The sequence below is a fragment of the Triticum urartu genome, chromosome 6A (genome assembly GCF_056163025.1).
Source record: "Triticum urartu cultivar PI428250 chromosome 6A, HENAU_Tu73, whole genome shotgun sequence".
Classification (NCBI taxonomy): domain Eukaryota; kingdom Viridiplantae; phylum Streptophyta; class Magnoliopsida; order Poales; family Poaceae; genus Triticum; species Triticum urartu.
The window spans coordinates 530,740,196-530,767,405 of record NC_141878.1 but is presented as its reverse complement, the minus strand read 5'-3'; the positions used below and the strand labels follow the sequence as shown (position 1 = coordinate 530,767,405).

The window sequence follows — 27,210 nt, the reverse complement described above, 5'->3', positions numbered from 1 at the left end:
TCCTCTACTTTGTTGTTGCAAGTTTTACGTGGCTGCTACGGGCTGAGCAAGAACCGTTCTTACCTACGCATCAAAAACCACAACGCGGTATAGTGATTGCTCTTTGATCTTCAGAAAGAACCCTATTCATTGAATCCGATTCAACTAAAGTTGGAGGAACTGACACCCACCGGCCACCTGTGTGCGAAGCACGTCGGTAGAACCAGTCTCGCGTAAGCGTACGCGTAATGTCGGTCTGAGCCGCTTCATCCAACAATACCGCTGAATCAAGAATCAACTAGTGACGGCAAGCAATATGTATATACCCACGCCCACAACTCCTTTGTGTTCTACTCGTGCATATAACATCTACGCATAGACCCGGCTTGGATGCCACTGTTGGGGAACGCAGTAATTTCAAAAAAAAAATCCTACGCACACGCAAGATCCATCTAGGTGATGCATAGAAACGAGAGGGGAAGAGTGTTGTCCACGTACCCTCGTAGACCGTAAGCGGAAGCGTTATGACAACGCGGTTGATGTAGTCGTACGTCTTCACGATCCGACCGATCCTAGCATCGAAGGTACGGCACCCCCGCGATCTACACACGTATAGCTCAGTGACATCCCACGAACTCTAGATCCAGCTGAATATCGGGGGAGAGCTTCGTCAGCACGACGACGTGATGATGGTGATGATGAAGTTACCGACGCAGGGCTTCGCCTAAGCTCTACAACGATATGACCGAGGTGGAAATCTGTGGAGGGGGGCACCTCACACGGCTAAGAGATCAACTTGTGTGTCTATGGGGTGCCCCTCCCCCATATATAAAGGAGTGGAGGAGGAGGAAGGGGAGGGCCGGCCCCTCTATGGCGCGCCCAAGGGGAATCCTACTCCTACCGGGAGTAGGATTCCCCCCCCCCTTTCCTAGTTGGATCACGAGAGGAAGGAAGAGGGAGAGAGGGGGAAGGAAAGGGGGGGCACCCAATTCGGATTGGGCATGGGGGGGCGCCCTCCTAGGCTCCCTTCTCGTCTCTCCCACTATGGCCCAATAAGGCCCATATACTTCCCGGGGGGTTCCGGTAACCCCCCCCCCCCCCCCCCCCCGGAACTCCGGTATATGCCCGAACTCACCCAGAACCATTCCGATGTCCAAACATAGGCTTCCAATATATCGATCTTTATGTCTCGACCATTCTGAGACTCCTCGTCATGTCCATGATCATATCCGGGACTCTGAACTACCTTCGGTATAACAAAACACATAAACTCATAATACGATCATCATCAAACGTTAAGCATGTGGACCCTACGGGTTCGAGAACTATGTAGACATGACCGAGACTCATCTCCGGTCAATAACCAATAGCGGAACCTGGATGCTCATATTGGTTCCTACATATTCTACGAATATCTTTATCGGTCAAACCGCATAACAACATACGTTGTTCCCTTTATCATCGGTATGTTACTTGCCCGAGATTCGATCGTCGGTATCTCAATACCTAGTTCAATCTCGTTACCGGCAAGTCTATTTACTTGTTCCGTAATGCAACATCCCCTAACTAACTCATTAGTCACATTGCTTGCAAGGCTTATAGTGATGTGCATTACCGAGAGGGCCCAGAGATACCTCTCCGATACACGAAGTGACAAATCCTAATCTCGATCTATGCCAACTCAACAAACACCATCAGAGACACCTGTAGAGCATCTTTATAGTCACCCAGTTACGTTGTGATGTTTGATAGCACACTAAGTGTTCCTTCGGTATTCGGGAGTTGCATAATCTCATAGTCATAGGAACATGTATAAGTTATGGAGAAAGCAATAGCAGTAAACTAAACGATCAAAGTGCTAAGCTAATGGATGGGTCAAGTCAATTACATCATTCTCTAATGATGTGATCCCATTTTATCAAATGACAACTCTTTGTCCATGGCTAGGAAACTTAACCATCTTTGATCAACGAGCTAGTCAGGTAGAGGCATACTAGTGACACTCTGTTTGTCTATGTATTCACACATGTACTAAGTTTCTGGTTAATACAATTCTAGCATGAATAATAAACATTTATCATGATATAAGGAAATATAAATAACAACTTTATTATTGCCTCTAGGGCATATTTCCTTCAAAAAGACCACCCACACCTATTTTCTAGCCAACCCGAATCTTGAGGGTGAGATTCATCTTAAGGGGGGTAGGTTTGTAACATCCCAATTTTCAATTTGGATGTTAATCATTAGGTCATCATGTGCATCCATGCTCTTTGCATTTTTGTTTGATTTTTATCTGAACATGTTGATTCTAAAGACCTTAAGCAACTCAAGGACCATTTGAGAGAGTTGGACGTTTTATAAAAATTCCATTTTTGATTTTTTTTTCAAAATTGGTAAATTTGGATCAAAGTGAATTTTATTTGAAATTATTTTTCCAAAATTATTTCCAAATAAATAAATAATGAGAGAAGATAATATGACTTCTTCAAAACATAGGAAATAATGGAAATTTAATTTTAAATAAGATATTTATTTTATTTGAATTTTTATTGAGATTTTATTTGATTGGATTAGGGAAAATTGCATTTTTAGCCCAAAAAAATGTTCATGTTGTCCTAAATATTAGGAGAGGACCGTGAAAATTATTTCTAGAAATTTTAGGGTTTTTATTTATTTTATTTATAGATTTTTTCGTTCGGCGAAATTATTTTTAAAAAAATTCTTCGACCAACTGGGCCGAAGCCCAGCCGGCCCGCTCGCACCGCCGCCTCCCGTGTCCACCTCCAGCACGCACCGCCACCGCTGCCCCTTCCCCAAGTCACCGCCTCCCCCCTCTTAAATGCCTCCCGGCACCCTACTCCTCACCCAGTCGCCGCCGCCGCCTCGGGCCCGCTGCCGCGCCGCCACCCCGCCTCACCGTCGCCTCGTCGCCGACGCCCGACGCCGAAGCCGCCGAATCCCGCTGCCGACGCCGTTGACCGGTAAGAACCGGTCGGTTCTTTGGGTTTTGTCGGTTTAGTTTTGTTGGGGAACGTAGCAGAAATTCAAAATTTTCCTATGTGTCACCAAGATCTATCTATGGAGAGACCAACAACGAGGGGAAGGAGAGTTCATCTACATACCCTTGTAGATCGCTAAGCGGAAGCGTTCAAGTGAACGGGGTTGATGGAGTCGTACTCGTCGTGATCCAAATCACCGATGACCAAGTGCCGAACGGACGGCACCTCCGCGTTCAACACACGTACAGCCCGGTGACGTCTCCCACGCCTTGATCCAGCAAGGAGAGAGGGAGAGGTTGAGGAAGACTCCATCCAGCAGCAGCACAACGGCATGGTGGTGGTGGAGGAGCGTGGCAATCCTGCAGGGCTTCGCCAAGCACCACGGGAGAGAAGTACTTGGGAGAAGGGGAGGGCTGCACCAGAACATTGGTATGGCTGCCCTCCCACCCCCCACATATATATAGGGGCAAGGGAGAGAGGGGGCGCAGCCTTGGCCCTTCCTCCAAGGAAGGGTGCGGCTAGGAGGAGTCCCTCCTCCCCAAGGCACCTCGGAGGTGCCTTCCCCCTTTAGGACTTTTCCTTTCCTTATCCTTTGGCGCATGGGCCTCTTGGGGCTGGTGCCCTTGGCCCATATAGGCCAAGGCACACACCCCTACAGCCCATGTGGCCCCCCGGGGCAGGTGGCCCCACCCGGTGGACCCCCGGGACCCTTCCGGTGGTCCTGGTACAATACCGGTGACCCCGAAACTTGTCCGGTGACCAAAACAGGACTTCCCATATATAAATCTTTACCTCCGGACCATTCCGAAACTCCTCGTGACGTCCGGGATCTCATCCAGGACTCCGAACAACATTCGGTAACCACATACAAACTTCCTTTATAACCTAGCGTCATCGAACCTTAAGTGTGTAGACCCTACGGGTTCGGGAGACATGCAGACATGACCGAGACGTTCTCCGGTCAATAACCAATAGCGGGATCTGGATACCCATGTTGGCTCCCACATGTTCCACGATGATCTCATCGGATGAACCACGATGTCAAGGACTTAATCAATCCCGTATACAATTCCCTTTGTCTATCGGTACGATACTTGCCCGAGATTCGATCGTCGGTATCCCGATACCTTGTTCAATCTCGTTACCGGCAAGTCTCTTCACTCGTTCCGTAACACATCATCCCGTGATCAACTCCTTGGTCACATTGTGCACATTATGATGATGTCCTACCGAGTGGGCCCAGAGATACCTCTCCGTCACACGGAGTGACAAATCCCAGTCTCGATTCGTGCCAACCCAACAGACACTTTTGGAGATACCCGTAGTGTACCTTTATAGCCACCCAGTTACGTTGTGACGTTTGGCACACCCAAAGCACTCCTACGGTATCCGGGAGTTGCACAATCTCATGGTCTAAGGAAATGATACTTGACATTAGAAAAGCTTTAGCATACGAACTACATGATCTAGTGCTATGCTTAGGATTGGGTCTTGTCCATCACATCATTCTCCTAATGATGTGATCCCGTTATCAACGACATCCAATGTCCATGGTCAGGAAACCATAACCATCTATTGATCAACGAGCTAGTCAACTAGAGGCTTACTAGGGACATGGTGTTGTCTATGTATCCACACATGTATCTGAGTTTCCTATCAATACAATTATAGCATGGATAATAAAAGATTATCATGAACAAGGAAATATAATAATAATCAATTTATTATTGCCTCTAGGGCATATTTCCAACAGTCTCCCACTTGCACTAGAGTCAATAATCTAGTTCACATCGATATGTGATTAACACTCAAGGTCACATCCCCATGTGACTAACACCCAAAGAGTTTACTAGAGTCAATAATCTAGTTCACATTTACCATGTGATTAACACTCGATGAGTTCTGGGTTTGATCATGTTATGCTTGTGAGAGAGGTTATAGTCAACGGGTCTGAACCTTTCAGATCCGTGTGTGCTTTACAAATCTCTATGTCATCTCCTAGATGCAGCTACCACGTTCTATTTGGAGCTATTCCAAATAACTGTTCTACTATACGAATCCAGTTTACTACTCAGAATAATCTGGATTAGTGTCAAAGTTTGCATCGGCGTAACCCTTTACGACGAACTCTTTTACCACCTCCATAATCGAGAAAATTCCTTAGTCCACTAGTTACTAAGGATAACTTTGACCGCTGTCCTGTGATCCATTCTTGGATCACTCTTGTACCCCTTGACTGACTCATGGCAAGGCACACTTCAGGTGCGGTACACAGCATAGCATACTGTAGAGCCTACGTCTTAAGCATAGGGGATGACCTTCGTCCTTTCTCTCTATTCTGCCATGGTCGAGCTTTAAGTCTTAACTTCATACCTTACAACTCAGGCGAGAACTCCTTCTTTGACTGATCCATCTTGAACACCTTCAAGATCATGTCAAGGTATGTGCTCATTTGAAAGTACCATTAAGCGTTTTGATCTATCCTTGTAGATCTTGATGCTCAATGCTCAAGTAGCTTAATCCAGGCTTTCCATTGAAAAACACTTTCCAAATAACCCTATATGCTTTCCAGAAATTCTACGTCATTTCTGATCAACAATATGTCAACAACATATATTCATCAGAAATTCTATAGTGCTCCCACTCACTTCTTTGGAAATACAAGTTTCTCATAAACTTTATATAAACCCAAAATCTTTGATCATCTCATCAAAGCATACATTCCAACTCCGAGATGCTTACTCCAGTCCTTAGAAGGATAGCTGGAGCTTTGCATACTTATTAGCATCTTTCAGGATTGACAAAACCTTCCGGTTGTATCACATACAACCTTTCCTCAAAAATCGTCGAGGAAACAATGTTTTGACATCCTATCTGCAAGATTTCATAAATGATGCAGTAATTGCTAATATAATTCCAACAGACTCTTAGCATCGCTACGAATGAGAAAGTCTCATCGTAGTCAACTCCTTGAACTTGTCGGGAAACACCTTAACGACAAGTCGAGCTTTCTCAATGGTGACACTTACCATCATTGTCTGTCTTCCTTTTAAAATCCATCTGTACTCAACAGCCTTACGACCATCAAGTAGTTCTTCCAAAGTCTACACTTTGTTTTCATACATGGATCCTACCTCGGATTTTATGGCCTCGAGCCATTTATCGGAATCCGGGCCCACCATCGCTTCTCCATGGCTCGTAGGTTCATTTTTGTCTAGCAACATGACTTCCAAGACAGTATTACGTACCACTCTGAAGTAGTACGCATCCTTGTCATCCTACGAGGTTTGGGAGTGACTTGATCCGAAGTTTCATGATCACTATCATAAGCTTCCACTTCAATTGGTGTAGGTGCCACAGGAACAACTCCCTGTGCCCTGTCACACACTAGTTGAAGAGACGGTTCAATAACCTCATCAAGTCTCCACCATCCTCCCACTCAATTCCTTCGAGAGAAACTTTTCCTCGAGAAAGGACCCGATTCTAGAAACAATCCCTTATTGCTTTCGAATCTGAGACAGGAGGTATACCCAACTGTTTTGGGTGTCCTATGAAGATGCATTTATCCGCTTTGGGTTTGAGCTTATCAGCCTGAAACTTTTTCACATAAGCGTCACAGCCCCAAACTTTTAAGAAATGACAGCTTAGGTTTCCCTAAACCATAGTTCATACGGTGTCATCTCATCGGAATTACGTGGTGCCCTATTTAAAGTGAATGTGGTTGTCTTTAATGCCTAACCCATAAACTATCGTGGTAATTCGATAAGAGACATCATGGTATGCATCATATCCAATAGGGTGCAGTTATGATGTTCGGGCACACCATCACACTACGGTGTTCCAGGCTGTATTAGTTGTGAAACAATTTCCACAATGTCTTAATTCTGTGCCAAACTCGTAATTCATATATTCATCTCTATGATCATATCATAGATATTTTATCCTCTTGTCACGACGATCTTTCAACTTCACCCTGAAATTACTTGAACCTTTCAATAATTCAGACTCGTGATTCATCAAGTAAATATACTCAACATCTACTCAAATCATCTGTGAAGAACATAACGATATCCACTATACGCCTCAGCACTCATTGGACTGCACACATCAAAATGTGTTACTTCCAACGAGTTGCTATCTTGTTCCGTCTTACTAAAACGAGGCTTTCAGTCATCTTGCCCATGTGGTATGATTTGCATGTCTCAAGTGATTCAAGATCAAGTGAGTCCAAACAGTCCATTTGCATGGAGTTTCTTCATGCATATACACCAATAGACATGGTTTGCATGTCTCAAACTTTTCAAAATGAGTGAGCCCAAAGATCCATCAACATGGAGCTTCTTCATGCGTTTTATACCGATATGACTTAAGTGGCAGTGCCACAAGTAGGTGGTACTATCATTACTATCTTATATCTTTTGGCATGAACATGTGTATCACTACGATCGAGATTCAATAAACCATTCATTTTAGGTGCAAGACCATTGAAGGTATTATTCAAATAAACAGAGTAACCATTATTCTCCTTAAATGAATAACCGTATTGCGATAGACATAATCCAATCACGTATATGCTCAACGCAAACACCAAATAACAATTATTTAGGTTCAACACCAGTCTCGATGGTAGAGGGAGCGTGCGATGCTTGATCATATCAACATTGGAAACACTTCCAACACATATCGCCAGCTCACCTTTAGCTAGTCTCCGTTTATTCCATAGCTTTTATTTCGAGTTACTAACACTTAGCAACCAAACCGGTATCTAATCCCCTGGTGCTACTAGGAGTACTATTAAAGTACACATCAACACAATGTATATCCAATATACTTCTATCGACCTTGCCAGCCTTCTTATCTACCAAGTATTTAGGGTAATTCTGCTCCAGTGGTTGTTCCCCTTATTACAGAAGCACTTAGTCTCGGGTTTGGGTTCAACCTTGGGTTTCTTCACTAGAGCAGCAGCTGAATTGCCGTTTCATGAAGTATCCCTTCTTGCCCTTGCCCTTCTTGAAACTAGTGGTTTCACCAACCATCAACAATTGATGCTCCTTCTTGATTTCTACTTTGGTGTCAAACATCGCGAATATCTCAAGGATCATCATATATGTCCCTGATATATTATAGTTCATCACGAAGCTCTAGCAGCTTGGTGGTAATGACTTCGGAGAAACATCACTATCTCATCTGGAAGATCAACTCCCACTTGATTCAAATGATTGTTGTATTCATACAGTCTGAGCACAAGCTCAACAATTGAGCTTTCCTCCCTTAGTTTGCAGGCTAAGAAAATCGTCGGAGGTCTTATACCTCTTGACGTGGGCACGAGCCTGAAATCCCAATTTCAGCCCTCAAAACATCTCATATGTTTTGCGACGTTTCAAAAACGTCTTCGGTGCCTCAACTCTAAACCGTTTAACTGAACTATCACGTAGTTATCAAAATGTGTATGTCAGATGTTCGCAACATCCACAGACGACGTTCGAGGTTCAGCACACTGAGCGGTGCATTAAGGACATAAGCCTTCTATGAAGCAATGAGGACAATCCTCAGTTTACGGACCTAGTCCACATAATTCTACTATCAAATTTCAACTAAATTTTCTCTAGGAACATATCTAAACAGTAGAACTAAAGCGCGAGCTACGACATAATTTGCAAAATCCTTTTGACTATGTTCAGGATAAACAAGTTCATCTTATGAACTCCCACTCAGATAGACATCCCTCTAGTCATCTAAGTGATTACATGATCCGAGTCAACTAGGCCGTGTCCGATCATCACGTGAGACGGACTAGTCAACATCGGTGAACATCTTCATGTTGATCGTATCTTCTATACGACCCATGCTCGACCTTTCGGTCTTCTGTGTTCCGAGGCCATGTCTGTACACATGCTAGGCTCGTCAAGTCAACCTAAGTGTTTCGCGTGTGTAAATCTGTCTTACACTCGTTGTATTCGAACGTAAGAATCTATACACCCGATCATCACATGGTGCTTCGAAACTACGAACTGTCGCAATGGTGCACAGTTAGGGGGAACACTTTCTTGAAATTTTAATGAGAGATCATCTTATTTACTACCGTCGTTCTAAGCAAATAAGATGTATAAACATGATAAACATCACATGCAATCAAATAGTGACATGATATGGCCAATATCATATTGCTCCTTTTGATCTCCATCTTCGGGGCTCCATGATCATCATCGTCACCGGCATGACACCATGATCTCCATCATCATGATCTCCATCATCGTGTCTTCATGAAGTTGTCTCGCCAACTATTACTTCTACTTCTACAGCTAACGGTTAGCAATAAAGTAAAGTAATTACATGACGTTTATGTTGACACGTAGGTCATAAATAAATTAAGACAACTCCTATGGCTCCTGCCAGTTGTCATACTCATCGACATGCAAGTCGTGATTCCTATTACAAGAACATGATCAATCTCATACATCACATATATCATTCATCACATCCTTTTGGCCATATCACATCACATAGCATACCCTGCAAAAACAAGTTAGACGTCCTCTAATTGTTGTTTGCATGTTTTACGTGGCTGCTATGGGTTTCTAGCAAGAACGTTTCTTACCTACGCAAAGACCACAACGTGATATGCCAATTGCTATTTACCCTTCATAACGACCCTGTTCATCGAATCCGATCCGACTAAAGTGGGAGAGACAGACACCCGCCAGCCACCTTATGCAACTAGTGCATGTTTGTCGGTGGAACCGGTCTCACGTAAGCGTACGTGTAAGGTTGGTCCAGGCCGCTTCATCCCACGATGCCACCGAATCAAGATAAGACTAGTAACGACAAGCATATCGAACAAAATCAACGCCCACAACTACTTTGTGTTCTACTCGTGCATAGAATCTACGCAATAGACCTAGCTCATGATGCCACTGTTGGGGAACGTAGCAGAAATTCAAAATTTTCCTACGTGTCACCAAGATCTATCTATGGAGATACCAGCAACAAGGGGAAGGAGAGTGCATCTACATACCCTTGTAGATCGCTAAGCGGAAGCGTTCAAGTGAACGGGGTTGATGGAGTCGTACTCGTCGTGATCCAAATCACCGATGACCAAGTGCCGAACGGACGGCACCTCCGCGTTCAACACACGTACAGCCCGGTGACGTCTCCCACGCCTTGATCCAGCAAGGAGAGAGGGAGAGGTTGAGGAAGACTCCATCCAGCAGTAGCACAACGGCGTGGTGGTGGTGGAGGAGCGTGGCAATCCTGCAGGGCTTCGCCAAGCACCACGGGAGAGGAGAAGTACTTGGGAGAAGGGGAGGGCTGCACTAGAACAATGGTATGGCTTCCCTCCCACCCCCCACATATATATAGGGGCAAGGGAGAGTGGGGGGGGCGCAGCCTTGGCCCTTCCTCCAAGGAAGGGTGCGGCTAGGAGGAGTCCCTCCTCCCCAAGGCACCTCGGAGGTGCCTTCCCCCTTTAGGACTCTTCCTTTCCTTATCCTTTGGCGCATGGGCCTCTTGGGGCTGGTAGGCCAAGGCGCACACCCCTACAGCCCATGTGGCCCCCTGGGGCAGGTGGCCCCACCCGGTGGACCCCCGGGACCCTTCCGGTGGTCCCGGTACAATACCGGTGACCCCGAAACTTGTCCGGTGACCAAAACAGGACTTCCCATATATAAATCTTTACCTCCGGACCATTCCGGAACTCCTCGTGACATCCGGGATCTCATCCGGGACTCCTAACAACATTCGGTAACCACATACAAACTTCCTTTATAACCCTAGCGTCATCAAACCTTAAGTGTGTAGACCCTACGGGTTCGGGAGACATGCAGACATGACCGAGACGTTCTCCGGTCAATAACCAATAGCGGGATCTGGATACCCATGTTGGCTCCCACATGTTCCACGATGATCTCATCGGATGAACCACGATGTCAAGGACTTAATCAATCCCGTATACAATTCCATTTGTCTATCGGTACGATACTTGCCCGAGATTCGATCGTCGGTATCCCGATACCTTGTTCAATCTCGTTACCGGCAAGTCTCTTCACTCGTTCCGTAACACATCATCCCGTGATCAACTCCTTGGTCACATTGTGCACATTATGATGATGTCCTACCGAGTGGGCCTAGAGATACCTCTCCGTCACACGGAGTGACAAATCCCAGTCTCGATTCATGCCAACCCAACAGACACTTTCGGAGATACCCGTAGTGTACCTTTATAGCCACCCAGTTACGTTGTGACGTTTGGCACACCCAAAGCACTCCTACGGTATCCGGGAGTTGCACAATCTCATGGTCTAAGGAAATGATACTTGACATTAGAAAAGCTTTAGCATACGAACTACATGATCTAGTGCTATGCTTAGGATTGGGTCTTGTCCATCACATCATTCTCCTAATGATGTGATCCCGTTATCAACGACATCCAATGTCCATGGTCAGGAAACCGTAACCATCTATTGATCAACGAGCTAGTCAACTAGAGGCTTACTAGGGACATGGTGTTGTCTATGTATCCACACATGTATCTGAGTTTCCTATCAATACAATTCTAGCATGGATAATAAACGATTATCATGAACAAGGAAATATAATAATAATCAATTTATTATTGCCTCTAGGGCATATTTCCAACAAGTTTTTCGATCGGTTTTTCGTTTTCGTGTTAGTTTAATTAGTAAACGTTCACTGGTTACATCGTTTTAATGAACATTTTTCGTTCGTTAGTCTCTATTAGCAGACGTTCGTCTGATAGATTTTTCTTTTTAATTTATTTTCGGCCAGGGACCTATCTGCGAATAGCTTTCTTATAGATTAGTCCCTCATCTTCAAACCTTCACTACTTTTTGCTCATTTGTCCAAATCTAGTGAAACTAACGCCAAAATCTTCTTCTTGTTCCCCTCTTTCCAGATAATCAACTTGAACATGATTTTGAAAAACTTAAAATTTGGTTTCAAGCAGATTTGAATTCGAACTTCTTTTGACCGTAGTTTGAGTTTCATATCTCCGATTTGATTGACTCTTTTTGCTAATCGAAGCTCTTCTCTTGAACTTTCAGTTTAGATCTTTTCTTTTGGGTTTTACCTTTGCATCTTATGCTTGAGTGCTTATGTATGCTATTGTTTGTTCATGATAGAGTTTCCGGAGTGCGAGGCTTGCTACTACGAATCACTAGGGTTTTTCGATCGTCAACAAGGCAAGTAACACTTTGATCATATCCCTTTATTACCCATTTTTATGCATTACTTTCAACCCTCAAACATTGCATGAGTAGGATTGATAACATGTGGGTATTTGGGAGGTAGTTGATGAGGTAGGAACCTATTGCCTTTTATTCAAACCCTGGGTGTTATTACGTTATGCTTACACTGCTATGCTATGCTCGTAGACGTGGTTTGGTTTTGAGAGAATTCATGAAAGTTTTGAGAGTTATTGTTATCTAAGGTTTAACTTAAGGTGGCTACTTTAATACACATCTGGGTGGATTGGTTGTGGGCACCTGGGAATCCAATGTTGTCCAAGGAGATCCCGGGGAATCAGTGTGATCATCCTAGGTTTGCCACCCAGGCTCAAAGGGATCATAAGATTTTTCATGCTGGAAACTTCCGTGTGCGGCCACAAGCCATTATGGCCTCTGGCATAGTTGAGTATATTGTTTGACCTCTTTCAGTGGTAGACTAGCAGATGTAGGGGATGTAGGTGGTACGGTCTACCCGTCGTAAAGAGTTAATGCTTCTGAAATACTGTGTATCGGTCATCCGTTTCTCAAACATCATGTAGTGCGAGAAATTCAACGGAGGAGATCGAGTCTTGTGGGGAAAAGTGAGCAAACCTCTGCAGAGTGTACAAACTAATCATGATTAGTCGTGTCCCCGGTTATGGACATCCTGAGTATCTGGTACTTGAATTATTATGTTGATCTCATCACTCTACTTAATTAATTTGTCGGGTTATTAAACTTTTAATTGGGATTGAGTTGGGGTTACCTTCTCAATGTTTTCAACAAAATTTGTAGTTAAAAAATATTCCTTTGTTGTAGGGAAAAAATAGCTTTATGCAAATGATAACCTTAGAGCCTCCACCAGCCATATATGCATGTAGTGATAGTTGTTATTTGTGCATTGCTCTATAGTGTTATCTTGCCAGCATATTCCATGTGCTGACCTACACAGGATGCAACATATTATGTTGCAGAATTTTCAGACGAAGAGTAAGGTGCGCTAGGTCGTTGTCATGCACTCAGTTTTGCCGTGGAGTTGGATGGACTCTTCTACCTTCGAAGCTTTCGCTGTTATCTTATTTAGATGGCCTTTAGCCATATTAATGTAATAAGTTCTCTCTTGAGACATTCGATATAATAAGTGTGTGATTGAACTCTGTTATAAATCCTCGAGTACTGTGTGTGTCAGCAATACTGATTCAGGGATGACACTTAAGCACAGAGACTTGACCGTGTGAGGTCGGGTGGCGATCTCCTACCCTCTTCGGCATGGTGGGCAGCGGATCTGAGTCCTACACCTCTAGATCACTTGACCCCGAGATCATCCCACGCATGTGGAGATGACCGTCCGCCTTGTGCTTCGCCGCTCCCGGGAGGAGGCCGCCCGACGGCAGCGCTCGAACTCCTTCCGTCGGGAATCCACCGTGTCCGCCCAAATGACGCATGGATCCAGCGCGAGGTTTGTTGCCGCTTCCTCACAGGAGGCAATGTGGTCCATCTGGCGTCCAAATCCGCCGGGATGTGCAACCACTTTGTTGGCATGCCGAGGCAGAGGTGAACGCATGAGCATCCGCTCACACAAATATGGCGTGGCGTGTTCGCCATGCAAGGCAGCGGGCGCATGAGGTGGCGGCAGCCCTCACGGCGGTGGACGTTGGCAAGGCGAAGTCGCATTCTCCGGTGCCCCATGTGGTGCACGGCCCACCCCGGACGCCGCAACCACATCATGGTGGACGTCGCCGACTCCTCCCAAGACAGATCCATCATTGTTCTCACGTCCACCGACACCGTGAAGGTTCCGGACTTTGACGAGGGAGAGTAGGGCGTGGGAGAAGGCAACGCCTTGAGTCCCGTGAGCCGGTCCGTGTCCCATATCCTACTCTACCTTGACGACCACTGGACCAACACTCTTGAGGGGCATGGCGGAGCCGGATGAGCTCCGCTTAGATTAGGTGGTAGTTTGAAGATGGTGTTTGTGGTTATGGAATCGTATTTTGTGTGTTGTCTGGTCACTGTCCGTGGATGGGCGCCAGGGCGCATCCACGGGCGTTTGGGGACATGATTCTGGTACTTGTGGTTAGTCCTGGCCATGGGCAGCCCGGCCCGGACGGCCCGACCCGACCTTGCCCACAGGCCGTGCCTGGGCCTAGATTTTGAGCCGGACGGCCGGGCCGGGCCCGGGCCCATCGTATTTGCCATTTAAGGAAGAGGCCCGGCCTGAGACCCGACGAGCTTTTAGGCCAAATCCACCGTGCTACCCCAAACGAACGTCTGTTTTGCCCGGATTATGTCTGTTTGGGTAGGGCAATGGGGTCGTGTCCGGACATGTCCTGGGATGCGGTGGCCATGCGCCCAACGCGTGGACGCATCCCGGCCGCATCCTGTCCGCGTACTTTTTTCTTTGCAAGCCCTTAAACTTTTTTTCATCATTCATTCTTGGTACATGGGAATACATCACCAAATTTTGACTAGAAAAGTAAGACCAAAGAAAACAAGAACCACAAGAATACATTTTAGAAGATATCCAACTTCCATAACTGCTCCTGTAAGTTGGATTAGTGCCTTCTCGATGAATTCATTGTTGATCTATGGAGGAGCCGCCTCCATCTTGCGTGTTTCTTTCTTCTTCGAGTCTAAAGAAGTAGAGGTTGCTTCCTCGCATCTAGTCTCGTGTCTAGCCTTTAATATAGCGACAAGTACACTTGTCTCATCTACAGCCTCTATGCTAGCTAAAAGTGCACGAACATCTACTAAATTACGCTCTATCAATATATCGATGTACTCTTCTTCCAAATACCAAAACTTGCATCCATTCTACACAATTTTTTTTGAAGTTAGCACAACTAGTCAAATCTAGAGCACAAACCAAAGCTAAAGTTAGCACATACCCCATTGTTTAAGCACTTGATGAACACCCATCCGGGATGTTCCGGCGTTGTAGACACGCGGCGCACGACCATCTTTAGGCAGTGGTCGTACTTAATGAGCGACAACGGTGCGTCGACGAGCTTTTGGGCTAGCACCGAGCCCGGCCGACCGCCATTCAGGTATCTGCCGGCAGACCACCGACGGTGTAGATCCGAGCGGCTAGAGGACGAGCCACTGCCTGCATGTGGCCTTGCGACCCTGCCAGGGCCTTCCGGCCCGGTGCCGACCAGTCCATGGCGCGGCGCGGCCTCCCACAGCCTGGCGAGCTCAAAATCGACCGGATCCGCCCCAAATCCGGCCGTCGGACGCGCAAATCAGGTGGCCGTGGTTGGTAAGCTCGGGGACGCCGAGGGGAAGGGGCTGGGCGACCGCGCGTCCGAGCTGCACAACTACAATGGTAGCAGCGGCGACGGAGGCGGCGAGAGAAAAGTAGGGAAGAGTGGAGAAGAATGAAGGGCGTGCAGTCGCAGGGAAGGAGAGGGGCGGATAGAAAAAGGCGCCCATGTGCCACCGACGCGCGGGCCAGGGGAGGACACGCGCAGACGGCCCGCGCGTCCACGTGCTGTCCGTTTCACCCCAAAAGTGGCGCAAACTTGGGCCGGGGATGGATCGAAAGAAGACAGAAAACGGACAAAAGTCCGTTTGCGTCCGCGCGCCTGGGCCGTCTGGTTCGTTCGTTTTACCTCAAACGGACGCGCGTGGACAGGATGGGTCGCGCGGTGGAGTTGGTCTTAGCGTGTTGGGCCGGGCTCAGGCCCAACGGCCGAGCCGGATCGGGCTCGGGTCTAGGTTTTTTTTTGTCGGGCTTTGGCAGGCCCGGACCGACTGATGGCCAGCTATACTTGTGGTTGTAGATGTTCACGGTTGAAAAACACTTTTATCTACCGATAGAAAACCACAGATTTCAGGCTCCATCTCGGGTAGACCAAACAGGCCCACGCGCCTCGGGCAAACAGTGGCATCACAAAATTGTCCAACCAAACCCCCCCTCCCCTTTTTCCTGTTCCCCTCCCTCCTTATTTGAATCACCCACACACCCACACTGACACTGCCCCACGCCCCCACCCACCGTACGCAAGCGCAGCACCGCACCACCCCACTCTCCTCGCTCTCCCCGAAGCACGCCGCCTCGCTTTACTCGCAGCGCCGCCACCGCCGAGAAGCCCCTCCGTACCCCTAGGGTTGCTCCCGCTCAGCGCGGCGATGGAGGGCGAGGGACAGGGCGCCGCGGCCCCGCCGGCGGCGGCGGCGGCGGCGGCCGCGGAGGTGAGCAACCCGAGGTGCTACTTCGACGTCAGCATCGGCGGCGAGATGGAGGGCCGGATCGTGATGGATCTCTACGCCTCCGTGGTGCCGCGCACGGCCGAGAACTTCCGCGCGCTCTGCACCGGGGAGAAGGGCGTCAGCGCCGCCACCGGCGCGCGGCTCCACTACAAGGTTTATCCCGGGTGGCCCTCCCCCTCTGTGCGGTCGTGCACTCGTGCTACAGTACCTGGCAGTAGTATTAGATTTTCGGGTTCCGGTTGTGTTTGGTGCGGCCGAGTTTAGTGGGGCGGGTGTTTGAGCGAGGACCCCCCCTTCCTATTAGTTCGATTTCGAACACTGTCAAATGTGCGTTTTGCGCATAGTCGAATAGATTGTTGGGCATCAGGTAACACGGTTCTCGGTTCAGTGATTTAGGGTTGGATAGTTTAATTGCGCGAACTGTGATTCTGTCTATGGCTGGCGATTTATCAGCCAAACATGAGTCCTTGCAGGCCTTTCTGCTTTGATTGGGCGATTTTGTTTTTGCTGTCTTTGTTACTGCTACAGCTTTCTTCAGTGTGCATAATAGTGCCTGTAACTTTCCGATTAGTCCTGTTGCTTTTAAACTGTACATTACACTTGCTTTGGCATACTACTGGTAATAATGCTTCATGTACTAGTGCCTACCACTAGTGCTGGTACAATATGGCCAACACTTGCTTCTGTTTCTGCCTTTCTGGTCTCTTGAAGCACTTGCTGAGAATTGGAAGCACCATAGTTTGTAGGAAAACTGATACTTTTGTTTTTTGGCCAACTGGGTGTATGGTTGGCAATAGAATAGTGGACTATGAAAAGGGATTCTGGTATGGTTAAACAGGGTTTTATGTGGTCATATGGACTTCATTAGGTAGAGAAAGTACCTTGTGATTTTTCTAGTTTTGAACATATGTCAAGTCTCACCAACTGCATATATGGTCTCAGCCTCTGGCAATTTTTTCTTGGCACAATTTGGTTGTAGCTTATCCTTGAAGCAGGATCTGTCAGAACCAAGTAGACCTAGCTCTGCATTAGTTGTTTTGTGCTTCAAGTGTCCCAGTCAAGGACAAACTGAGTGGTTGCAAAATAATATTATGTGGTCAATGTGGATTTACTATTTTCTGGTGATAGTTCTGAACTGGTAAATAAGTTAACATGCTTAAGTGAGACTTGGCATTTTAACCATGAATTGGGATGATAATGTGGCAGAAGCACATAAGTGGAGCCCCTGTTCAAGAATTCATCCGATTAACCAGTTAACTTGCCGATTAATCCCTACTCATAGGGTCCCCGAGTAGCCGATTACCCGATAAATCGTCGATTAATTGATTAAATGGCCGATTAACTTGCCGATTATCCTATTAATCCCCTACTCACCAGCCCACCGAGCAGCTACCAGTTAACGATTTCCTCAACATTGAGTGGAGCAGAGCATTATTGAAGTAGTGATAAGTCTCCCACTTAACTGTTGGAGCGATAGAGATCCAACTTTGGATAACGGCACTTTTGTACCGTTTGCTTCATAGTGGCAGAGACTAACACATGTTTGCTATCCTCTATTGCCCATTTTCTTTCGTAGACGGAAGGCAAGATTGCCCCGCTTTCATTTGCAGCCACCAAATTGCTTTCCATTTTCTAGTAAGAGAATCGTGGTGATTTTGATGTTTAACTGCACAGAGTTAGCATTATCCATAATCTTTTCTTTTCTGAAAGAATGACCAAGACAAGCATTTTTTATATGAAGTTATGAACTAGAGTTGGTTATTCTTTATGGTAATAATGATTTTTTCCTTTGGGGACCACTGCAGGATACCTTTTACTTCTGTGAAGTATGGGATCTTTAACCCTTCAACTACTTATTTTTTTGGGTAACTTTTACTCTTCAGGGCTCATCTTTTCATCGTATCATCAAGGGTTTTATGGTGCAAGGTGGAGATATAACTGCTGGTGATGGGACTGGGGGCGAGTCAATATATGGATTGAATTTTGAGGATGAGAATTTTGTTTTGAAGCATGAGAGGAAAGGGATGTTATCAATGGCGAATTCTGGTCCCAACACAAATGGATCTCAGTTTTTCATCACTACCACCCGAACACCACACCTTGATGGGAAACATGTTGTCTTCGGGAGGGTTGTAAAAGGGATGGGAGTGGTTCGTGCAATGGAGCATGTTTGTGCTGGAGAAGCTGACCTTCCAACTGATGATATTGTTATTGTTGATTGTGGGGAACTGCCAGAAGGTTCAACTGAAGGAGTTGCAAATTTCTTCAAAGATGGTGACATGTATCCTGATTGGCCTATTGACCTCGATGAAAAGCCTGCAGACGTTTTGTGGTGGATTAATGCCGTTGATTCTGCAAAGTCTTTCGGGAATGAAAATTTTAAGGTTCGCGTTGCTCAATGGACAGCACTTCCTGTTCATATTTTTGCTAGTCTTATTTGGTTCAGTTGAGGAAGTTTTCATTGTCGTTGCATGTAATGCATTAATAACATGTATTGCCCAATTCTTTGGCTAAAGCGTAGATGCACTAATAAACTGGGTAAACATAGCATGTTAAATTTTAAAAATACTACACCTAACTTGATTCCTGTTTGGAACTTACAACTGAAGTTTCTGCCTCTCTACAGAAACATGATTACAAGGCTGCACTCAGAAAGTACAGAAAAGCTATGCGGTATTTAGATATTTGCTGGGAGAAAGAAGAGATAGATCAAGGTAGCTGTTCTTTTGTTTCTTATTGCTGTTTACTTTTGTTAAGGTGCTTATGGAAAGAGGTGCATTTTACTTGCTAATCGTAACAACCTATTAATGTGCAGAGAACAGCTCAGCACTGCGGAAAACAAAGTCAATTATACTCACAAATAGTTCTGTAAGTTCAACTTTCTGCCACTTGTTCATGGACAGATCACAAATGCATGCCCTCTATATTACTACATTTAGAGAAATTCTATTTGGTACATCTTTGTGTTTTCTATGTGAAATAGAGTTTTTTTTTCCTTGTAAAATCATTGTTTTTTCCTGGTATATGGAAGTCACCTGTAACTTCTTCAGGCATGCAAACTGAAGCTGGGAGATGTGGAGGGTGCTTTGTTAGATGCAGACTTTGCACTGCGTGAAACAGAGGGCAACGCAAAAGCTTTTTTCCGTCAAGGACAGGTCAGTGTTAAACTTCCATGTAATATACTACTATCCACGGACCAAATGTTGTGGAAATTATATGCACTACAAACATGTTTTGACAAAACTATGACCAGCGCAGTTTACCTTCCCTGTGTTACACTTGTACACTCAAACTACTTGCATTTATGTGAAATCAAACTGGCTTATTTGCATGTGTTTATCGTTGAGTACATCTTACTTTATATGTTGGACATGAAGATGTGCACTTCCGTCAAATTGAAGATTTGCATCTGTGCCACTTGAGCATCATTTTATGTGTATGCGTACTACATTCTAAAACTTACATTCTTGCTAACCGTGGTGCAATATTATTTTTAATCCTTGTCGTGTTGGTGCTGGGAATATTAATTCTTAGCGCCTTCTCATCAGCTTCAAACTTGGCTTGTCAATAATAAGGTATTGGAATGCAGGCACGCATGACACTCAAGAATATTGATGCTGCAGTTGAGAGCTTCCAGCGTGCGTTGGAGTTGGAGCCAAACGATGGTTTGTATATCTTATTGCCCCCTCATTGACTATTAGTACATTTCCCCCATTTGCAGCTAAGAATGTTGGTTTTTGTATTTCTGATCCTCAGGAGGAATCAAACGGGAGCTGGCTGCTGCAAAGAAGAAGGTTAGTTCATTGTGGTTATGAATTTTGGGACTAGTGATTGTTCGTACAAGATGTTGCTGACTTGTCATCTGTGATTACCCCAGGTTACTGACAGACGCAATCTGGAGCGGAAGGCATTTTCCAAGATGTTCGAGACGTCAGGAAGTTCAGAGAAAAGTGATGGAGTATTGGCAGCAAGTTCAGAGAAAAGTGACGAAGTACTTTCCTAATACCATATTCATCACCATTTAAATTCTTTGGTTTGGACCTTTGGGCACAGAAACAATAGATAATGAACTATTTGGCCGCCAAATGCTGATGTTGTGAAACACGGGCCAGACCAGATCCTTTCCTTTTCTGCGTAACTGATGGTCTTTTTTGTCGTTGTTGTAGGATAAAAACTGATGCCTCAAGCAAGCGCCTTTCCATTGTTTCGTCTGTCACACATGCTGGGAGCTGCCCTGTGAAAAACTTCAGGTTGTTCTTAGAACCTACTGCAATTATTTCGCCGGGCTTGTAGTTTGTCTATGCGTTTTGACTTGATGCTTTATTCTTTGCAGTTATACTGATGGAGTTTGGACGGGAGAAATAACTCCCAGTGGATGGCTGAAAACAGTGGGGGCACCTGAACCTTTTGTGTTAGTATAGAAGTGGTAGCAATGCTGTCGAAAGAAATGTTTTTCATTGACTTGAACTCTTGGATATCTCGACAACTTCTGGCAAAACACATTTTGCGAGAATTGATGAAACATTGTTGATGACATCACATGTCTTTTTACGTTCCATTTGCGTATCTTTGCACTTGGCCCATGCATTTGGAGCCCCCAATAACCCTGCCAAAACCACCCAGTTGAATGGTCCCAGATAGGAATGACAGATAGGAATGACCCATGATGAATTCGACAACCAGAGGTGCCAAAACCACCCATTTGCACTTGACATTGTTGACGACAGCTATCTACACTGCATAGTTCAGATAGGAATGACCCATGACGAATTCGACAACCAGAGGTGCCACAACGTTCAGGATTCATTCTAGAAAATAATTGGCCATTGTCGTAAATCTATGCAGATGAATTTGAAGTACCCAATCTAAACAAGAAAGTACTCAATCCAAACAAGTTAGTTATGCCCATATGCGATGCATCACCTTTTCAAGAACCGGATGGAGTACATAAAATCATGGCAGGTGGCGATTTTTTTGAGCTAGTTCGTGCAGCAGGTCACGATATTTCTGTTCATTGGTTAAAACTTCGAACATACGTACGTAACCAGACCATGTAACCACACAATTCAAAATTCCCACAAAAATGGAACCAGAAGCAGACATAACCGTGGCAGCCCAGTTCTATGAACCCAAACACAACATATATTCTTCCAAGACATCCTCGGACAGGCAAACTTTACACACGGTAGGCTATCTATGTTCTCTACGCATTGTAGTTGTCCAAGCCCAGGTCTCTCAAGGCATCTGTGGCGGCAGCTTTGCAGCTTCCATGTATTGCCTTGGCTTTCCTGATAAGCTTCTCCACGCCTTCGTTAAGCAAGATCGTCCTGTGGTGGTAAAAACAAGTGTTGAGAAGAAAGTATAAGCATGAGCACATCACATTGGGAATAAAAACCAGCTGCAGCAGTAGATTTCGGAGAGATGTGACTTCTACATCGTACCTGTTTTCAGGGTTTCTGACCACGAGATTGCGAATCATAAGGCATGCTTGCTTCTGAGTCAGCGCGGAGGAGGGGAACTTTTGCATTGTCTGTATGGCCAGAGTGCCATAGCCTAGCGCGACTGCACGGGCTGCATGGTCTGGTGACCGCAATGTAAGGACTTGCACGATAGACATTACCTACACATTCAGTTAGTTCGTTACAGGATATGGAAATGGCTCATAGAGTATACAGATTCTTCAGCATTGCACATCTGTGGTTATTACCTCCTGTATTACTGACGGGTCTTCAGAAAATCTAGACGCTAACTTCAAGAACTTGTCAAAACCATCTTGCTGAATGATATTGGCCTTGTTTGCATCACTTCCAGCCAGCTTCAAGAAGAATGTGATGTAAGTTTGATTTAATCAAAGTAGGATTGTTCTCATACAAAAAGAAGGGATTCCTGTGGTACAGTGATGTTGCAGTGTTGTGCCATACTACCATACCTTAGACAGCAAAGAGCAGCAAGATTTTGCTATAACCTTGTTCTTTTGTACGCCAGCCTCATCGATGCACTTAAGAAGCACATCAATCCCACCATTTTCAGATATGGACCGGCATATTTCTTCCTGTGGTACACAAGAACTAAAGATGGTGATGTTCTCATAAGCATTCAGGGTAAATGACTTTTATTTATTTATTATCACAATTCCATATAGGCATATAGGAAATAAGTTTTTGATACACAGGACCAAAAGTAAAAGGAAGCAATAACATGTCAGGAAATTTTATGAACATCAAGCTTTATGTTCGCTAGTTGCCTGCAATTCATATTCTATTGGCCAGATAAAGTTTATAAACATAGTAAAAATTGCCCCAGAAAAAATGGAGCCTTGCTGCTGCGGAAATTGAAAGTTGAAACCATAACATAAAACTGTTTAACTATCATTTATGGGATATGTATATATCGTAGTTTATTCTTACATTAACAGCAATTGCCTTCAAAGCAGCACAAGCTGATGGCAAGCTGGATGGAGCAACTTGCTCGCGGAGTGCGATGACAAGAACTTCTGCGACGCCAATTTCTGAAAATTTCCTGGAATATCCATATACCTGCACCACAAGCCTGTCAATTTCATCTCTTTGGATCCAACATTCATTTGTAAATTACAGTGTCAACTTACAAGCAAGAGTGCAAGATGTACATGTGCCGATGACAATGAGAAACCAGAATGTTCAAAACATGAAACCATGTGATACCAAGTTGCCTTTTTTTTTTACATTCTATCTAGTATCTAATAGTCACAAGAAGTTCATGTCAATATTTTTATGCGGATGTGAAATCTAACTACATTCAGATGTGCACCGTTACTTCTACATCATGCTAGATTGCAGTTAATATATAACTATGAAATTTCTGTTTTAACACCTAATTTAGCTTCCTATGCATCTCATACAGACAGCACCTTACTATAACTCAATCTAATTTCCCCATATGGATTTATCTCTGGTAAACTAATTTCATGATTGTCATATTCAAACCGAGTAATAAATATGCAAATCAAAGTGATGCACTTGCTAATGTAAAATTAAAATTATATCAAATCTTCACATGATTCTACAAGCATATAGGACATACTTGAGAAGCCACCACTCGGTTATCGTCGGGTGTCAACAGAACACGTATGGCATCATACACGCTTTGCACTTTACTATTTGATTTGTTCCTCATAACCTCCAGAATGAGTTCATCGACCTTCAAGTCCATAAAGGCGTCTTTCACAACTTCATTGCCAGCAGATGCCGCTGCCACGACACTAAAACCACCATCGAGTATATCTGAATTTTCCAGGGCTCCTTTCAAGATATCCATGACAATTTTGGGCCCTTGGCTTTGCCTGAACTTTTCAGTGCTCCCAACATCTGCAGATTGAGTTCATCCCCAAATGTCAGAAAACGACCAGATAATGCTGTTCTGGTAGATAAAAAATTATATGGAGAAAATTAAAACCCTCACATCTATCCTTTGTGGAACGTAAAATCAATAGAACATCCTCCTATCCAAGAACATTCGCGAAGACAGCAACATACCACGGATCAGGGAGCTCAGCGCCTTCAAGCCCGAAGCAAGCAGCCCCTCCTGCATAACCCCAGCCGAAGCGCACAGGGCGACGAGCGCCTCCACGCCACCGTTCCGTGCCGCCACGGCCGCATTCTCCGCCCCCTCGCCGGAGCACAGCTCGAGCAACTCGTCGAGCAAAGAGACCAGCCTGTCAAGATCCTCCCCCGACCTACCACTGGCAGAGGCCTTCAGTTCGTCCAGCACCCGCATCACCGGGTTCACCTCCTCCGCCACGGCGTCCCCAGGCACGCGCCTGATGATCCCTGCAGGAGGTGGCGAGAGGTTCAGTCCGCCGCGTGGTCACGCGAGTAAGAAAGATCAGAGATCTGAAGCCCTGGAGAGGACGGGGGGTGGGTCCGTGGGTACCGGAGAGGTTGGCGCCCTGGAGGGTGAGGGCGTCGACGGCGTCGGCGAGGGCCTCGTCGGGGTCCATTCCGAGGTCCTCCATGTTCTCCCGGACCATGTCATCGAAGGCCTCCTGCGAGATCGCGATCGCCATGTTCTTGCTCTAGGGCGCCGAGCGACGGAGTGAATAGAACGAAGAAGGGGAGAAGCCTTTGGTGGGTTTCCGTTTCCCCCCTTTCGCGACGTGCGGCAGGGGGCGGTTTCAATTTCGAATTTCAAACGATGCTCAAACAGAACGATGCAAGATTAGACCATCTCCAGTAGATGATGTATATTTGGAGATATAAAAGTAGGTGTTGCATAATTTACATAAAAAATGATTTTTACATTCCAACAGATGATGTAAAACTTGTTCGGCGGCATGGCGGCGACGGATCGAGACGATCGGCAGCGGCCGAGCTTGAGGACGCAATGGGGCGGCGGTCGAGCTTGATGACGAGCGGCGGTCGAACTTGAGGACGAGCAGCAAGGCGGCGGGCGAGCTTCAAATGGCGCGGCGGGCGGCAGCGGTGGGGCGACGAAACGACGGTGATTTAGAGGTGTTAGGCGGCAGATCCGGCGGCGAGGTGTAGCGGGCTAGCAACGGATCGAGGTAGGCGTCCAGTGGGGGAGGGGAGGGGAAGTTTCAAAGCGGTTGGGTTGCCGCGCGGCTTGTCGTTTTGCATCTGGGTTACATCTCCGGCTAAGGATGGCATTGGCCCGGGTTTGGATTGGATTGAACAATATAAAATCCATATTCATATCCATGAGGACGGTCTTTGCCCGTCCATGAAAAAAATCCACGGGTGTAAAACTATCTCCATGTCTAGACCCGATGGATATCCATACCCACTGGATATCCATCGGTTCCTCTCGAGACATATAAATAAGACATAACACAATGTTAACATAAACTCTTCCATTCTTCGCCTCGTGGCAGGTTAGGCTTCACTTTTGGTAAATCAACGTCCACTAACAACCTAAGATCATGTAGTATTTTTCTAACAGATGAGAATGTCGAGTCATTTAACAAGGAGATAAAAATATTGAAGTATGTTACAGAGGGGATTGAATGTCAACTAATAAAAAATATGACGGGGATTGTGTAATTTCTTTTACATGTTTTAGATAACAAAGTGTAAAATTGCAGTGGGACATGTGACTGTGGGGGTAGGGATAGCTGATTTCTGCCCATTAAATCATACTATCGGGCCGGGTTTGGGTATACCCACGGGTACAAGATTATCCATGCCCTACCCACGAGCAATGGGGGCGGGTTTGGGCGCCGCCCATGGACATAAAAGCATATCCAAACCCTATCCATTCGGGTCGGATATCGATGGATATCCATGCCCATGGGTAAAATTGCCATCCTTATCTCTGGCTGTTGGAGGTGTAAATTTGCATCTTTAAGTATTGTATTTTACATCACTTGGAGCAGGTGATGTAATTTTTTACATCTACGTCATCTGTTGGAGGTGTGGTTTAGACCTCAGAGATGTAAAAATTAGTTGTTTTTACATCTGCATCATCTATTGAAGATGCTCTTAAAACATAATAGAAGACCAGAACTGCAGGCACCCGACCATCGTAATAATAAAGCAACCACATCATTCTGGATGGCCACCAACAGTGGAATGACGCTGGGTGGAAGAGGAGGTGCAGGGAATAATCTTGGGGCGTGTTTGGTTACCGGCACCATTTTTTTCCTCTTTGCATATGTGTTTTAGATGAGACCGACTGAGGTAAAACACACCAAAAACCAGTTTCTGCACATAATTAGGTTGCCCGCATTTAAGTTGGCTGCATGAGGGAACCAATATAGACCTGCCGTTTTGTTACATGCGTTGCACTGGGCGCACAAACTACATGATATTTGATTGCAAGCTGCATAAGGTGCTACTACCACTTCTCACTAGTGGTGACCTTACCATTCATGATCTGAAGATAGTTTCAGTCCTAGGTAGGCACAAATCGTAGTTCATCATAGCTACTAACAAATATCAGTACAAATATAACAACCAAATGGCTCAATAGGGGAAAGTTCATTGATGCCGAACTTGTTGGAAGTCCATCCTCGTCCTCTTCTTATTCTGTTGATGTTGTTTCTTCTTCTTCTTCTTCTTCTTCTTCTTCTTCTTCTTCTTCTCTTCTTCTTCTTCTCTTCTGCTATTGCTCTTCTTCAGATCCTTGTCTGACCTTGGTTATCCCATATTGCATGTACGCACTTCATCCTTTTGTTCTTTCAGGCTTCATTGTCAAATGCCACCACACCATGGCCAGAGCTGACAACATCATCATGCTCACCTCTTCCTCCCACGACACTAGTTCATCACAACCCCATTGTAGGATCCAGTTATGCAGAATGCAACAAGTAAGAACAAGCTTAACCTAGGTGGGGAAAGTGTGGAATGGGTTCTGATCCAAGATCTTAAACCTATTCTTCAGAGCTCCAAATGCCCTCTCAGCCGTAACTCTAAGGCTGGAGTGTCTAGGATTAAATAGTTCGCGTGGAGTCCTAGGATAGTTCCTACTAGCGAACTCGTTCAGATGATACCTGTTTTCTTGAAGGGTGGAAGTGTTGGGGAACGTAGATGCAATTTCAAATTTTTTCCTACAATCACGCAAGATTTATCTAGGAGATGCATAACAACGAGAGGGGGAGAATGTGTTCATGTACCCTCGTAGACCGAAAGCGGAAGTGTTAGGTTAACGCGGATGATGTAGTCGAATGTCTTCGCGATCCAACCGATCAAGTACCGGACGTACGACACCTCCGAGTTCAGCACACGTTCAGCTCGATGACGTCCCTCGAACTCTTGATACAACAGAGGGTCGAGGGAAAGTTTTGTCAGCACGACGGCGTG

At 45.5% G+C, this 27,210-nt stretch overlaps 2 protein-coding genes across 2 annotated transcripts; one reads left to right on the top strand and one right to left on the bottom strand.

Moving 5' to 3' along the window:
- The first annotated feature begins 16,162 nt into the window (after positions 1–16,162).
- LOC125514684 (peptidyl-prolyl cis-trans isomerase CYP40) lies at positions 16,163–20,950 on the top strand. Its single transcript, XM_048680027.2, has 10 exons — positions 16,163–16,567; positions 18,298–18,798; positions 19,041–19,128; positions 19,230–19,282; positions 19,465–19,569; positions 20,004–20,079; positions 20,171–20,208; positions 20,292–20,405; positions 20,581–20,664; positions 20,748–20,950. The coding sequence occupies exons 1-9, from the start codon at positions 16,334–16,336 to the stop codon at positions 20,590–20,592; spliced, it is 1,221 nt and encodes a 406-aa protein (XP_048535984.1). The 5' UTR covers positions 16,163–16,333; the 3' UTR covers positions 20,593–20,664; positions 20,748–20,950.
- A 408-nt stretch (positions 20,951–21,358) lies between these two features.
- LOC125514683 (ARM repeat superfamily protein) lies at positions 21,359–24,549 on the bottom strand. The gene is made up of 8 exons (XM_048680026.2): positions 24,326–24,549; positions 23,929–24,222; positions 23,477–23,760; positions 22,822–22,950; positions 22,344–22,466; positions 22,122–22,229; positions 21,856–22,034; positions 21,359–21,741 (listed from the first exon to the last, which is right to left on the bottom strand). Exons 1-8 carry the CDS (start codon positions 24,456–24,458, stop codon positions 21,618–21,620), a joined length of 1,374 nt encoding a protein of 457 aa, XP_048535983.2. The 5' UTR covers positions 24,459–24,549; the 3' UTR covers positions 21,359–21,617.
- Between the last annotated feature and the right edge of the window lie 2,661 nt (positions 24,550–27,210).